The following is a 15193-nucleotide window of genomic DNA, read 5'->3' on the forward strand; positions in this document are numbered from 1 at the left end:
CGTGAAATTGGGTTTTGTAAATGATTTCAAGAACATTTCAAAGTGAGTAATTATTTTTAAGATTAATTATAAGACTACATATATGAGCAGTACTACTGCTTTTCTAAAAAATTTATGACAGAAAATTGAAATATAGACGAGTAGAATTGGAGCTTTCGAAGGGGGCAGGTGGCAGTCGCAAGAAAGAAATCATGTTTTGTGATGTATTAAACGGGTAAAGGAAAAACGTGAACAAGGTACAAGTATTGAGTACAAAACCATCCGAATTGACTGTTCAGATCAAAACAAAAGTCACCCTCAGTGTCTTTGGCTTTAACCTCAAGCTGGTCGTAACCGCTTTCACTTCATAGATTTTATCTTTCGACATAAACAATCCGACAAAAATATGTATCATGATTTTCTGTTGAAAATGATGACTGCACTAAACAAAATTATAATATTCCTGAAAGCCGAAAATCAGGGAGATATCCAGTGATGTACGGCTCTGCTTGAAAGAAAGCAGCTAGAAATATATTCTTATATGCACGTAATACCATCATTATCACATGCATTTTGTTGTGGTTTCCACGTATCAGAAGGGAACATTGCTATGGGAAAAAAGAAAAAAGAAAAAACCGAAAGAAAGAAAGAAAAGTAGCAGGTTATAAAACCCACCTGACATGCCCGTTTGGATCTGTCTTTACAACCACAGAAAGAAAGGTGGTGGTGAGTAAACTCTTGGGGTATGTCTAGTCTCTTTCGTGTGTCAAAGGATATTTGTACTCCATTGGAGCTCTCCCTATCTCTCATACATAAAGGGCCTTAAGTTACTTACTGCTGCTTTGCTGCATTTCTTTCATTGTCCTTTCTGCTCCGTCTGTTTTCATTTCTTTAAGAACCACAGGCGCCGAGGTTTAGTTATCTGGCAACTAATGCTCCTCTTCATCTCACAGAGATTGAAAAAGAACTTGAAAATATTATTGCTCATGTTTCTCGGTGTGTTTTGAAAGCAACGAGAATGAAAGAAGATGCTTTCCTGAAAAAAAAAATAAAAAGAAACAAGAATGGTCAAACATGCTATATTAACCCAAAAAGATCAGAATTTTACCCTTTGGCTGTTTTCCATTCTTCCTGTTTTCTTTTTCATTTTCTCACACAAACAAAGCAAATAACAATACTGAACACGAACGAATTAATATCCTCCTATACAATCTCACTCTGCCTGTTCCTTTTTGTCCGTTTGGACCAAATTAGCTAACAAATTACATCTCGCACTCCACATCAATCTAGACAAATCCAAAACCAGTACAAAAAATTTATAAGAAGAAACTTAAAACTCAAAGAACGCTAGAATGAGAACTAGGAGCCACTCTCCTCAGACGATGATTGATTGAATTTTGAAGAACTCGACTCATCGCAATTTAAGCTTCCAACTCTGCAAAACAAAGCCAACAATCTCTAGCTCCTGACCCCATCGCACGGAAGAAAAAGGAAACAAATCAAGCTGTTCTATACACAATATATATATTATTAGAGCAACTGATCAAGTCGTATATTGTGACTGTCACTGAGAACTATTAGGGCCTTCATCTCCACTATCAGTAGCTTGAGGCTGGTGTTGATGATGCTCTAATGGGTGATTTTGATGGCCAGAATTCATATTCAAACTACCCCTAGAATAAGCATTAAGAGCGGCCAACATCCCCAGATTGGACTCTGACACGCCTAGCCCAAGATGCTGAGAGGGCGGCTGCTGCTGCTGCATTAACATGGAACCCAGCTGTAGAGGATTGGCTCTACTTCCTTGGAATTCAAGACTGCCCGGAAGATTGAACCTCGGCAATAAATGCAGTGGTGCTTGCAATGTGTTCCCGCTCGCGGTTGGCGCCGGGGGAAAAGTCCACATATGCGATTCTGAAGGACCAGCCCCAGAAGCGGCGGTAGTGGTGATGGATGGGCCACCGGCACCAGCGGTCACGGGCAGCATCCAGAATGTGCTGCCTGCACCGCTGCTGGGTGCTGGTGCCACTGCCCACATGGCAGTTCCAGGCAGGATATTGGAAGGCCTAAGCAGCCCAGAAGATCCTGCCTGATCCTGTACTTGCGATTTCGGTAATTGTAAGCTACTCTTGAAATGCTTATTCCCTGAAGGTGAATTGCCGTCTCCACCACCTCCACTTTCGCTACCTTGCGGTTGATTATGAACATCTTCCTTGAATAGATCTTCTCTGAAGCGCTTTCTCATATAATTCTCTGTGGAATCTCCGCCACCTCCGCTCTCGACACCACCGCCACTACCGCCGCCTCCGCCACTAGGAAGCGCTTCTGCTATTTGATCTGCTGTCATAAGATGTTGCTGCTGCTGCTGATGAAAACCTAAAAAAGCAGGATGACCGAATCCTTCTTCAAGGTAAGGATGGTGAGCTAGAGCCAAAGCGCTGTGAAAGGAATGAGAAGCAGATTTTGAAGGCGGGGCCGAGAGCGTGGAACCACTGCTGCGAAGCGAGACGTTGAGAGTGGAAAAATTGGCTGGGATGGTACCAGTCCCGGTGGCATCGATGATTGCTGGTTCGGCCTGCTGTAGTAGCCACTCGATGGTCTCGCCGTCGGACTTGTGGCCCAATTCTCTCGTCAGTTGGAAGACCCTGGCAGCGCACGTGGCCGGCATTCGGATGCGGCGGCCTCGGCCATCGACTTTGGTGTGCCGGTCCTTGGTGGATCGCTTTACTGGGGTGGTCGTTGTGGTAGCTGTTGTTGTCGTTGTAGTGGGTACGATTGATAGCTGTTGATTCTGTTGGCTTGGGCTCTTCTTTATGGAGTCAAGGAGGGGTGCGGATCGGGTGGAGGGTTGGGATTCGGATCTGGTAGCGATGGCTAGCGAGGCGTCGACGAGGTGAGGAGGGGCAGTGGAGGAGGAGGGAGAGGAAGAGGTGGAGGCGGAGGACAAAGAAGAGGAAGAAGAGGAAGTGGATGAACCACCGTGGGTGGAGAGGCCAGCTTGGATGGAGATGGAGCCCATGAAGGGTCCTCCCGATCTGCCATCAAAAGGGGCCACAAGGTGGGAATTAGAGGACTGGTTTTGTTGTGGGTGATGATGATGATGGTGTTGGTGTTGCTGATGGTGGCGAGTGGTGGTAGTGTTGCTTTGCTTGTTGCTTTGCAAATCTGTTAGTTCCATTTGGTGGGGGTGGGGTGGGGGTGGGGTTTGAGGGGTCTTCTTTTACTACTGGGTTCAAAGGTGATTGATCAGCCCCATGTCTTGGCTTCTCTGACTCATCCCACTTATGTTATAGAGAGAGAGAGAGAGGGTCTTCAGTTTTGCAGGGTTTGGGCCTTGCTAAGACACAGTTTGTGGGGGTTTCTTTCTTGGTTCGTAATTGACTCTTGTTTTTCCCTGAGCTGCGAGAGAGAGAGAGAGAGAAGGGCAGAGAGGTTTAGCTTTAGATGGATGGACGAGTAGATGGGGGACCTTGGAGAGGAAAAGGTAGCAGAAGACAGAAGCCCACTCGTGGGGTCTCGTAAAAGGAACGTTAAAATTCGCCATTTTGTAACTTTTAAACAAAGGAAAATACTCCACACCCTCGGTAAAAACACAGTAGTAGTTTTGGCTCCGAAAACCCAAGATTGTCCTTCACTATCTTTGACCAAATGGGTCTAAATTCTAAAATGGGGGTCAATGTCGTATTTCAGTGGAATATGATAAGTAGAATAGTTTACCACTCAACCCTCTGATCCCCTCCCCTTCATCCCCCGATCTCACCCTCTTTCATGCAGTGGAGCAACAGTTTTTTCGATTCGGAAATCAATACAGAAGATGGGACTTTCTTCTTCTTTGTTCATCATGATCTGCTGTTGCCATGAAAACCCTAATCCATACGCATGGTGACTCACCTAGAACACTCACCAATGACAATGCTGTCAATGCTAGTTTTTCTTCAGATTGTGGTCATTAGTATTACTGTAGGCTAGATCAACGAAAGAAAAGTAAAAGAAAAAACAGAAAGAAACTAGGTCGAGATAAGGACGTGATTAGGTAGAGAAAGGATTGGTGGTGTCTGCGTTTTGGAGAGCAGTGGGTAAATAGATGAGTCCAGGGCAGCAAGCAGCGAGACAGCGCAGGTATGCATGTATCAGATAATAAAGCATCTAATGCAGTAGGACAGCTCATCCCAACCCAACCCCACACTGTTTTTGTTGTTTCTCTTTTGATTTTCTGATTTTCTTTTCCCTTTCTTTTTCTTTTTCATGTTAAATGTTCTTTTCTTTTTTGGCTGTAGTCAACTTGGGCAAACCCCTGCTTTTCTAACTAGTGAAGACGATGGATTTTGAGATGACCCTATTGACCTTGCTTGGAGATCATTTTAGCAAACTTGGCAATTGAGACGAAATTGTCATGAGATTTACACATGAACTATATATTAAAGAAAAATAATTGATCTACAAATTCTATATTAAATCAAGCATAAATCTATAAAATATAGATTCATTTTTAATAAAACAACATGCTTATATCGATTCGTGCTTATACATGAAATAAATTGTAATAAAAGTTATAAAAGAGTCGTAAATATATCATTATTCATGATTTTAAATCTAACAATACTAATAAAATATAGAAATCTTTCTTGATAATCTATAAAACTTAATCCGCAAAAATAAATTCTTCATTTTATTATAAGTATTCCCGATGTATGTATATATAAGAGTTAGCATATGTTATTATTGGTCAATTTCAATTCAATTATTATTTTTTTACGTACTTTATATAATGTCATGTTAACCCACAAACACCGATACATTAGTCAAACAATCATTAATATCAACCTACTTCACCACACTATCTATGAAATAGTAGTGCATGTCACATATATATCCATCCACTTGGACTATATATACAAAATGTTTATCAAAATCTATAAATTCCGAGCCCTAAAAGTCTACATGATTTAGAGCCTTTTCTTTGAAAAAAAAAAAAATGGAAAGACATGTGGGTTTGAAATTGCCACGTCGATCGATGCCCTTATCAGTGCGGGTATAAAAAAACTTAGATAGTGTCTTAGTCAATTGAATTTATGCTAAATAATATTCTTAGCATAATGACTTGTGGATGCCTTTAACTGTTGAATTGGAAAAAAATTAGATTTTAGTCCAATTATAATTATTTGTCCCCAAAAGAGACTTAGTCCTATCATCATTAGGGTGGCCAATTTGTAAACTTTCGGAAAGCTTGTCCATATATATCATCAATTCCACTTTTCTTTTAATTCAATCCAAGAAAAATATAATCAAAACACTAATCAGCCATGAAGTTCCACATGATGGACCCACTTTCTTATATATTTTCCTAGAAAATTATTTGATTTGAGCAGATAATCATCTCATATAATTAATTATAAAAACTCTAAAATTCACATCTTTATCTATTAGATATTTGAAAATACGTTAATTCAATAATATAACCTTTCACAATAATTAAGAGAATTATATATTTTCAAGTCGACGTATAAAATATATTATTTAAATAATATATTTAATTTAAAACTTTAAAATTTATTTTTTAAAATTAAATTATAACACTTAAAATAACATTTAATAGGAATAAGAAATCAGCAAGGCCAAGCCAAAGCTCCAAACTACTCAATTTAAGAGAGGGGCATAAATGTAGTTGGAGATACAGTTGATGGGTGAATATGTCATTTAGGGCATAATTGCTATATTAATTTCACTGTAGTGCCTGCAGGGCTTTAGCAGTGGTCACAGTGGGAATTGCTGTTCATACATCACAGCCTCTTTGTTTGGTTCTCCACATATAAAGGGATCATTGATGGTGACCTCTCCCATCCCCATTTTTGAGTTTTATTTATTTATTTATTCCTATAAATTTTCCTTCCATCTCTCTCTTTCTATCTTAAATCTTCTTCCACCTAACAAAGTTTATTAAAATTTCGTCACATTCCAAGACGATGGTGTCACTGTCTGTCTGAAACATCCGACCCCACTTTGGCCTACGTCTAAAATAGACCACTTGAATCAAATTATCAAAGATCAAGATTATCTTCAAATAAGCTTGTATTAAGATATTGAAAAATAATCTAAATTTAACTCATTTTATTATTATGAATTTTTTAAATTTTCATATAAATAAAATATATAATTTAATTTTTTAATAATAATAATATTTTATCTAACTTTTATCTAAAATTATTTCATTTTATTTTATTATTTAAATAATTTCTTAATATGTGAATTTTTATATTAAATATTATAGAATTTATAAAAATTAATATATATATTTTTAAGTTATTGAGAATACCTGTAAAATTAAAATTTACCACACGAGGCCATATTTCAGTACGGCTAATCCTCGGTCTTTTAGAACCAAAAAAATAATTAATAAAAGCTGCAGTAAAATGAACAGTTGCGTCGGGATAAGAAAAGCTGCAACTATTTTAGACTTTTCAGTTCTCAAATTCAGTCCCACTAATGATGCTGACGGTAAAAAGTAAGAATTTGATCACTTGTGAGTTAGGGTATTAACCCTAATATTAATGTTATATATATGATCGTAAAATATAAATATTTAAAAATATTTTTTAAAAAATATTTAATTTTATAATATAAATTTTTTTTATATAAATTTTATATTGACTTAATTTTTTTTAAAAAATTAAACAATATTTACACATTACTAAATTAAAGATATCATTTCTGTTAATTATAAATACGATTTCGGCATGGGACTTTCATGCGTCCCAATCGTGCATTGATAATCTCCTCTGCACAACAGCCAAACAGCTGGTATATGTACGGTCCAAATTCAGGGAACTTTATTTTTACTCTCCATCACACGCCATCGTTACGTAAATCTTTGTAAAAAGTTAAACTCCTTAAGAATAAAATGATTTAAATTTTGCTTATCATCATTTATATATATTATATATTATATTTATTTTAATTTTATTTGATTTTATTTTTTTAATTAATTTAATTCTTCTATTCGTTATTTATATACTACATATTTTTTAAAAAAAATTAAAAAATTATATGTGAAACGTATGGTATGAAAATAATACTTAAAAATTTTCTATTAATAATGAGCCAAAGTAAAGTTTATATATTTAAAATTTGTAAAAATTCTTACCCATGGCTAAATACGTAATTAATTAAATATCAAATGCGTAATTAATCTACCTTATTTAATTGAATTGAATTGAGATTGAATAATTTACCTTGTTGAAGTGTACATATCCGTTTTGAAAAAATTTATACAATCTTACTTTCACATATCACACTTTTTTTAATTTTTATTATTATTTTTTATCAAATATTTAATATAAATATAATGAAGAGAAGAATTTAATTAATTTTAAAAAATAAACTCAAAAAAAATTAAAAAAATATAATATATAGAGATTAGAGAAGTTGAGTAGCATGGCTCGGTTGTTTTACTCTTCAATTTTTTTAAAGAAGAGAGATAGCAAAAATTATATTTAAATTAAGGGAAACTTAGAGCACTAGAATGAAAAGTAAAATAAATGAGATTGTCGTGTCATGAAGAGAAGAGGAGATCAAAAGTATTTATTGGATTATAAAATAAAGACAATAATACTATCCTCATGGTTCATGCCATTTCAATATAAAAACAGAATATATCTTATAAAGTAAATAAAAAAGGGATTGACATGACATTGAATTAGACATGTTTACAATCTGTCAAAGACTATAACACAACTGAAAATAAAAGAGTTGTGTTTTCAGTAGTGTACAGTTGCGTTGATTTCTACTTCACTTGGTTGTTAAATCTTAGTCGCATCTGTCCTTTTCAATTCCAATTTTAAATCAGTCGTAATAATCTTCAAGACTCTAATATTCTGATATCATATAACTCAATTTTCTAAATAAAAAATTTTAATTGGAAAGTCTCATCCTCTCTATATAAATAAAATAAAATAAAATCAATCATAATAATTATGCAATCCCGTCCTCTCTATTTATTATTATTATTATTATTATTATTATTATTATTATTAGGTATAAATTTAAAAAAGAAAAACGATAAAACAAACACTATTTTACAAATTTTTAAAATAATTTGTATTAGACTAATGTTTTTTAAAATACCTGTTTTAATTTTGATTTTTACTTGATGTATTTACATTTTTAGAATATAATATTTTATTAATAAGTTTTTATGATAGATTTCGTATTTTTATAAAAACTTTTTAAAAAAATAACTTTTTATAGAATTTATAAAAATTTATACTTTAAGTTCAACTTTAAAAAATATTTAAAAATTCTTCAAAACAATTATATTATCAAACGTATACTGTTTTTGGTTCTCATATTTATTGACCGATCTTGTTTTAAGTTACGTTTAAGTATTGAGATAATATTAGATATTATGTAAATAATAAATAAAATGTAATAAAAAATAATGATAAAATATTAAATAGTAATATAAAATAATAAAAATTAATAATAAAATAATAAATAATAATAAAATTTTTTAAAAATACTTCAACACTCAAAATGGCCCTTAACTTCGTGACAGCAGGTATCGTGTACGCGCGCGCGTTCATTGCCTCCTTTTTCTTGATTCCAGTGGTTGAACCTTATGGCTTATAGCCCAATTGTGGCCCAAAACCGAAGAAGGTGTACGAAGCCTAACCTCTTTATGGGCTTGTACTAAGGTGTGAGCCACTTCAACTGGATCTCGATGAATTATCATGTAAAAGAAGTTTTGTTTTTTGTTTTTCACCGTAATATTTAATTTTAATCCGGTGTGGAAATGAATTTAGCATATCAGAATCCCTAATAAAATCAAATCTTTGCATAGAGAGCTTGTTGGGAAGACCCACCTCTTAGAGAAAATTTGAGAAAGAGAAACATGGAGAATAACTTGCATTTTTGGTCAACATGAGTTAGGAGATCTGTCACATTCTCTCATTTATTGCCCTTCAATTAGAGAGGTGTAGAATAAGCATATTTCTGGTATGAGAAATATAGAGGAAGGAATGTCAATTAAGAACATAGCTATACCACTACTGAGCAAGACATAAATAGGTTTTTACCACTTTCTTCTTAATAGCATGGGTTTTGTGGCAGAGGAGAATTAAAATGATAGCTAAGCAGTATCACCTAGAACCATAACAAGTCATCGAGCATGCTTTTTCTTTATAGCAAGTTCATCAGAGTTTAACTACAGTACCCCCTACAAGAGTGGAGAATATATGCTATTGGAAACCCTACCCTTAGGTTTTCTTAAACTAAATGTGGATGATGCGATGTTTTTTAATCTACATAAAGCAAGTGTTTGGAAAATTTTAAGAGATGAGTATGGAAATGTGGTGATGGTTGTCAATAAAATTGAAAATGAAATCTTTGATCATGAATCTATCGAGCTACTTGCAATGTTTAGAGGTTTACAACTATGTGCTCACTTGGAATTTTCTAACTAATTCTTGAAAGTGATAACTTATTAATGTTGTAGGCTTTACAAGAAAATGAAGTTTCATTTGCATGCCTCGGGAATCTAATGTTTGAAGTGCAAGACCTGTCATATCTCTTTATTGAATACAAGGTTTAACATGTATAAATAAAAGGAAATGAGGTTGTACATTGCCTAACAATATATGTGTGGAGAGTTGAAGATATTGCAATGTGGTGAAATGTTGTCACTGTGTTGCTTCGGCTACGTGGTGGCTGGACAAAGCTTATTTGTAATGGTTTACTATTGATTATGCTAATTGATGATATTATTTTATCAAAAAAAATAAAAAATAAAAAATAATAATGATGATCTAGTGTAGACCCACTTTAAATATTTTAAACTAAAAAAAGACATCTCGTATGTAGCTGGCCGTGGCCCTAGCGAGATGTCGAACCTATCAATTCTCTAGAGTTTGTTTTGTTTTTTTAATTCTTATTATTAAGAATACTTTAGTAAATGTGTATTTTTTAATAAAAAAGTAATGTTATATATAATTTTTTAACGTGTAAGTCTTACATATTTATTTTAAACAAAATAAAAATTACCATTAAAAAGAATTGATTATTGTCTGTATTCTTTTTTTAAATATTATTATTAAGAATAATTTAGTAAATGTGTATTTTTTTAATAAAAGAGTAATACTATATATTATTTTATAGTGAGAAAATTTCACACACTTCTTAAAAAAAATTACCATTAAAAAGAATTAATTATTGTCTGTATTTCAAATTTGACTACTTTTTAAAAAAATAATAATAATAGAATATACAAAACTTTTACCCTTAAAACTGTACCAATAATTTTGTATTGATAAAATTATAGAGATTGATGCTAAATTGAGATATGCGGACTGTGGAGCTAGTTTTAACTGTAGTTTCCAGGTAATTTTTAGGACTGTTCATACGAGTTGGATTTTATCCGGCCTGTGATGGAACCCGAGATAACCGGATTCGGGTTATGGGTTTCGGCCCGGATTTCAAAATCCGGATAAATCCGGTCCGGGTTTCGGATTTAAACCCAAAACGCGGCTACTAAACTCGGTACCCGGGTTTCTTAACTCCTCCAGTGCTTCACTACCCTTGTAATTGCCCTAGCCGCCCCCGAAATCACTCTCATCTCTCTCTCTCTCTCTCTCTCTCTCTCTCTCTCTCTCTCTCTCTCTCTCTCTCTCTCTCTCTCTCTCTCTCTCTCTCTCTGTGTGCTTTACAATGGTTCTGATCGTTGGATGTCATTGAGAAATAGGAAGAAGTGTTATCAAACGATTTCCTGCAATTCTTCCCGGTATGGAATGGGTAAAAAATCAAGCTACAAGTCTCGATCTATACAAAACGCATTGAGTTTTTGTGTTTCTTTTGGTTTCATTGATAGCAGAAAGATCTGCTTTGCTGTCTGCGATGCCGAACAGTAGAAGTGCCGGTGACTAGCAGAGACTTCCGTATGTTTTCTTTATTCTCTCTGTTGGGTTTGTTCTTTCTTAGCCGAAGCCTAAAACTATAAGGTATTTTTTGGGTTAGGTCTGTTTAGTTTGAACAAAGGAAACATATTATCTTACCGTGTTCTGTTTCTGCATTGTTGGTTATAAAAAAATGTCTGTTTGCTCATAAGGGGTCATTGAACTACATGAACTCCCAAGTAAACTCTCTCTCTCTCTCTCTCTGTCTCTCTCTCTCTCTCTCTCTCTCTCTCTCTCTCTCTCTCTCTCTCTCTCTCTCTCTCTCTCTCTCTCTCTCTGTGTAGATTTGTGCCCCCTTCCCAACTTATATATGTGATAATTTCGTTGGAAAATGGGAGGATAATATTTATGGATTACGCATTGGAACTATAGGATTTATTATATGTCCAGGAATGTATGATTGCATATTTTCTGCTCAGATTATGTTTATTTTAAAGACAAATAATCTCAGTTTCATATCAAACTTTCTTTGCTTTTCTTTTCCATATTCATGATTGTGAATTTGCTAAGCATGATCAGAGAAGATGAAGTAGTTTACATTCCAACGTGACCATTTACATCTAGAAAAAAGGTGATTTTTTAGGACTCTATTTGCCAAAAACTTGAATTTTCAGTTTTGTTCGTTTTGATATAATTTATTAATGATGTATATAGAGGGTTCAGTTATTTAGTGTTCTTGATTACATCTTGCTAATTGTTTATGGGCATTTAGTTTATCCATAAATAGATTTCCTAACTCTTCTTAATCTGGAAAATTTACTATGATTCACAATTGATAGCTTGCATGTTTGTCTTCTATTCAGTTTGCTGATGCTGAAGGTTAGAATCATATCTAGATCTTCCCTGCCAGACTCCTGCCAAGGCAGGAGTAATATTGGGTAATGGACCCTCCTGCGTACTTGGGCTAAGCCTTTTGTGCTCTTCATTAGAATCTTTATTACTTATCAAAAACAAAATATTAGGTTATGAACACTTGATTTCAAATTAGTAATTGTTAGTTATTTATCTTGGATTCTACCGTTCATAAACAAAATACCTTAGATTCTTTGTCTTTAAGCTTTATCCATTTTTCATTTAATAGTTTAGAAGACCATTGGTGGCTTTAGTTGATCAATGGCAGATAATGATGTGACTACCAGGCTCATTTATAAATTATAACTTATTTACTCAGATTTCTCATTACATAATTTTACACTCACATGAATATGACTAACTAAATTATTTCTATACTCTTAATGTTATATGTTTTGGATGTGTTTGGATTGCAAAACTCAAGCCTATATGTGATTGTTTGTTAATAGAAATATCAGACTGTTGCACCATATATGACTTGTCAACCAAGATTGGTTATGTATAGAGAACGTGGTATTTTTGGAGCATACTCTCGTAGTATCCACTTCTAGAGACTAGTTTCTTAACATGCTTGTGTAATATGAGCTAATCTGGTAGAAACCCAAACATGTCTTTTTTGTGCAATTATGGTAGATGTAAGCATATAAGCTCCGATTATATCTCAATGGCATCATTTTTATAGACTTCATATCTCATAAAAATGACAATATTCCATTTTTATGTAAGGCTTTGTTTAGAAATAGTGAATTTCTACGATGACATCATTTCCTCTCTCTTTTTTTTTTTTTTTTTTCTATGTAGAAACCAAAACTGATTTTTTTTTTTTTTAGTTTTTAGTTGGATTGCAATAATTCAAGTTTTCTGGGATATTGCATGTACATGGATGACATATGGTTGTTCATTTTGTGTAAGGAAACGGGTAGGAAGTTCTAGCTTTTTGTTAACTGTTTTTGTGGATTATACGACGGGTTAAATTATATGGCTTCAGCACCATTTATTAGCATTGATTGTGAAATGATTTCCTTATCACCAACAGATAAATGTGCTTAGAATTTGGATAGAGAAATTTTAGATTTTCATATTCAAAACTCAAGATCATCATCATAATGAAAGGGGCAAAAAAAGGTATAGGAATTTCAGAGATAATGCTCTTGGTGTTCCTTTCCATGGTTTGTGTTTTTCTATGTTGAAATACATTCTAACTCTTCAGTTTGGGTGGCTGCAGAGAATATACTAGGAATTCAATGTAGCGGTTATCTTCTGTTTGGGTGGCTATAACAAATATACTTGAAGTTTTATTTGGTGTGATTAAATCACATGAAAGACTATGTTATTGATATGTAACTCATATATTGTAATTTTATATTTTGTAATGTAATGTAATATGTAGTGGATTGCATGCATTTTAATTTTTAATTTTTAATTTTTATATATTTTATTATTCTGGACAATGTTATGCTTTTTAATATTACCTCCTAGAAAAATTTTCACAAAATATAGGCTTTAAAAAAAAAAAAGTTTGATTTTCAACACTTTTTTAAAAATTTCTATAATAAATATAGGCTTTTACATAAAGAGAACTATGCTTTTCAACATTATTTTTTCTTAAAAAATCTTTAATATAATATAGGTGTTTATTTAAAAAAAATTATGTTTTTTAAAGCCAGAAAAAAAAACCTGGGTTCAATCCGGAACCCGGAATCTGAGTTTTACAAAACTCAGGTTTATTTGGGTTCCGGCCCGGATCTGACCCTGGTTAATCCGATCCGGGTTCCGGCCCGGATTTCAAATCCGGGTTCTGATTTGGGTATACCCAAGTTCCCGAGTCGGAACCCAGATGAACAACCCTAATAGCTTTTAAGAGCGTTCTTATTAGTTGGCTAAAATTTGAATTATTTGTGTAAAAAAGATTTATATTGAATTGGGCAAATCTAAAACATTTTACATTTTTGCTATAGTTATTAGCTAAATATGGAAGACCACTTTTATTCACCAAAAATTAAAATATTACTTTCTCACTCCTACACTTTCATTTCGCTAATTAAAATATTATTCACTTTTATTTCAAAGGATAAAATAATATTTGAAAATGAAAAATGCTGAATGCAATCGCCTAACGCAAACGGTTGTGCTGATGTGTCAAAAATTGCTATGCAACGTTTTAACTTTAACACTTTTGTCATTTCGTTTTCAAACCACGAAGCTTAGAACCATTTCCCTCTGATTCCCTCTCTCTCTGCTCCTCTCTTGAGTCTGAAAAACAGTAAAGGAAGATTCGTGTAAACAACGCTTCTCTCCTCTCCTTCAATGGCTCTTCTCACCACTACAGTACCCCCCGCAATTTTCACTATGTTTGTAACTCCTTACCACGAAGATGACCCACACGCCCACGAAGATAACCCATACGAAGATGAATCAGTAGAAAATACCCACAAAAATACTCACATGAAGAAGAAGACCAGCTCAGCGGCTGCTTATGACCTCTTGCAAGATGACCCACATGGACTTCATGACCCACGAAAATACCTGCAGAGATCCACTAGAAGATCTCAGTGCCGAAGTAAAAATTGAGAAGAAGACCAAACCATGAAGCTTCTGTGAGAACGAAGACCATGAGTTAGAGAAGTAGACGACGCCACAAAGCTTGATCTGTGAGCATGAAGACCAGTAGAAATTTTTCACACCGACAAGAAGCGGAGGACGAGCTTTGTAAATAGCTTGATTAGCGGGTTTTCTTGTGATGGAAGGGTAAGGGGAGTTCTTTATATTTGGAGATGGCAAATCTAAATTAGAATTATAGAGAACAACAATCTCTACGCCTGCTCTTTTTCAACTAGGTGCTATCTTGATGGTGAGACCACTAGAAATCATGATTTGTTGAGGTAGTTATGCAGAATTTGATGTTGCTTCTTCCATTGCCGCGGATGAATCCCTAAGGCTGAACCTTGACATGTGCATTTGTGTTGTTGTGGTGGACGAGGATCTCGCTTTGGGAGCTAGGAAATTTTAAACTTCTTAGTCAAAAACAAGAGAGATGAAAGTGTAAAAGAAATGAAACTAAGAGAAAAACCAATCGAATAGATGATAGATGAAATTTGTAAAAGAAACTACCCGAAGAGATGATGGACGAAATTGTAAAAGAAATGAAGTTTCTCTTTGACAAGCATGATCTGTTTTGGTTTCTTTTTCCTTATTTCGAGCATTTTGCTTTTTTTTTTTTGTTTTTTGACATGGTGTCAGCCAACTCCTTGCCGCTTGTAGCACTCGACTGTATATAGAAAGATTATTTGAAACTATGTTTTTTTAATATTAATTTAATTCTAATATAATTATTAATATTATTAAATTGATAGAATTATAAACTGTGATAAAAATATTTTTTTAAATATTAATTTAATAATATTTTATTATTATATTGA

General features: G+C 33.8%; 1 protein-coding gene across 1 annotated transcript; it reads right to left on the minus strand.

Moving 5' to 3' along the window:
- Window positions 1-472: 472 nt before the first annotated feature.
- Window positions 473-3718, minus strand: LOC122313592 (transcription factor TCP8-like). The gene has a single exon (XM_043128733.1). It carries the CDS (start codon window positions 3155-3157, stop codon window positions 1544-1546), a length of 1614 nt encoding a protein of 537 aa, XP_042984667.1. The 5' UTR covers window positions 3158-3718; the 3' UTR covers window positions 473-1543.
- Between the last annotated feature and the right edge of the window lie 11475 nt (window positions 3719-15193).

Source organism: Carya illinoinensis, chromosome 6, assembly GCF_018687715.1.
Source record: "Carya illinoinensis cultivar Pawnee chromosome 6, C.illinoinensisPawnee_v1, whole genome shotgun sequence".
NCBI classification, from domain to species: domain Eukaryota; kingdom Viridiplantae; phylum Streptophyta; class Magnoliopsida; order Fagales; family Juglandaceae; genus Carya; species Carya illinoinensis.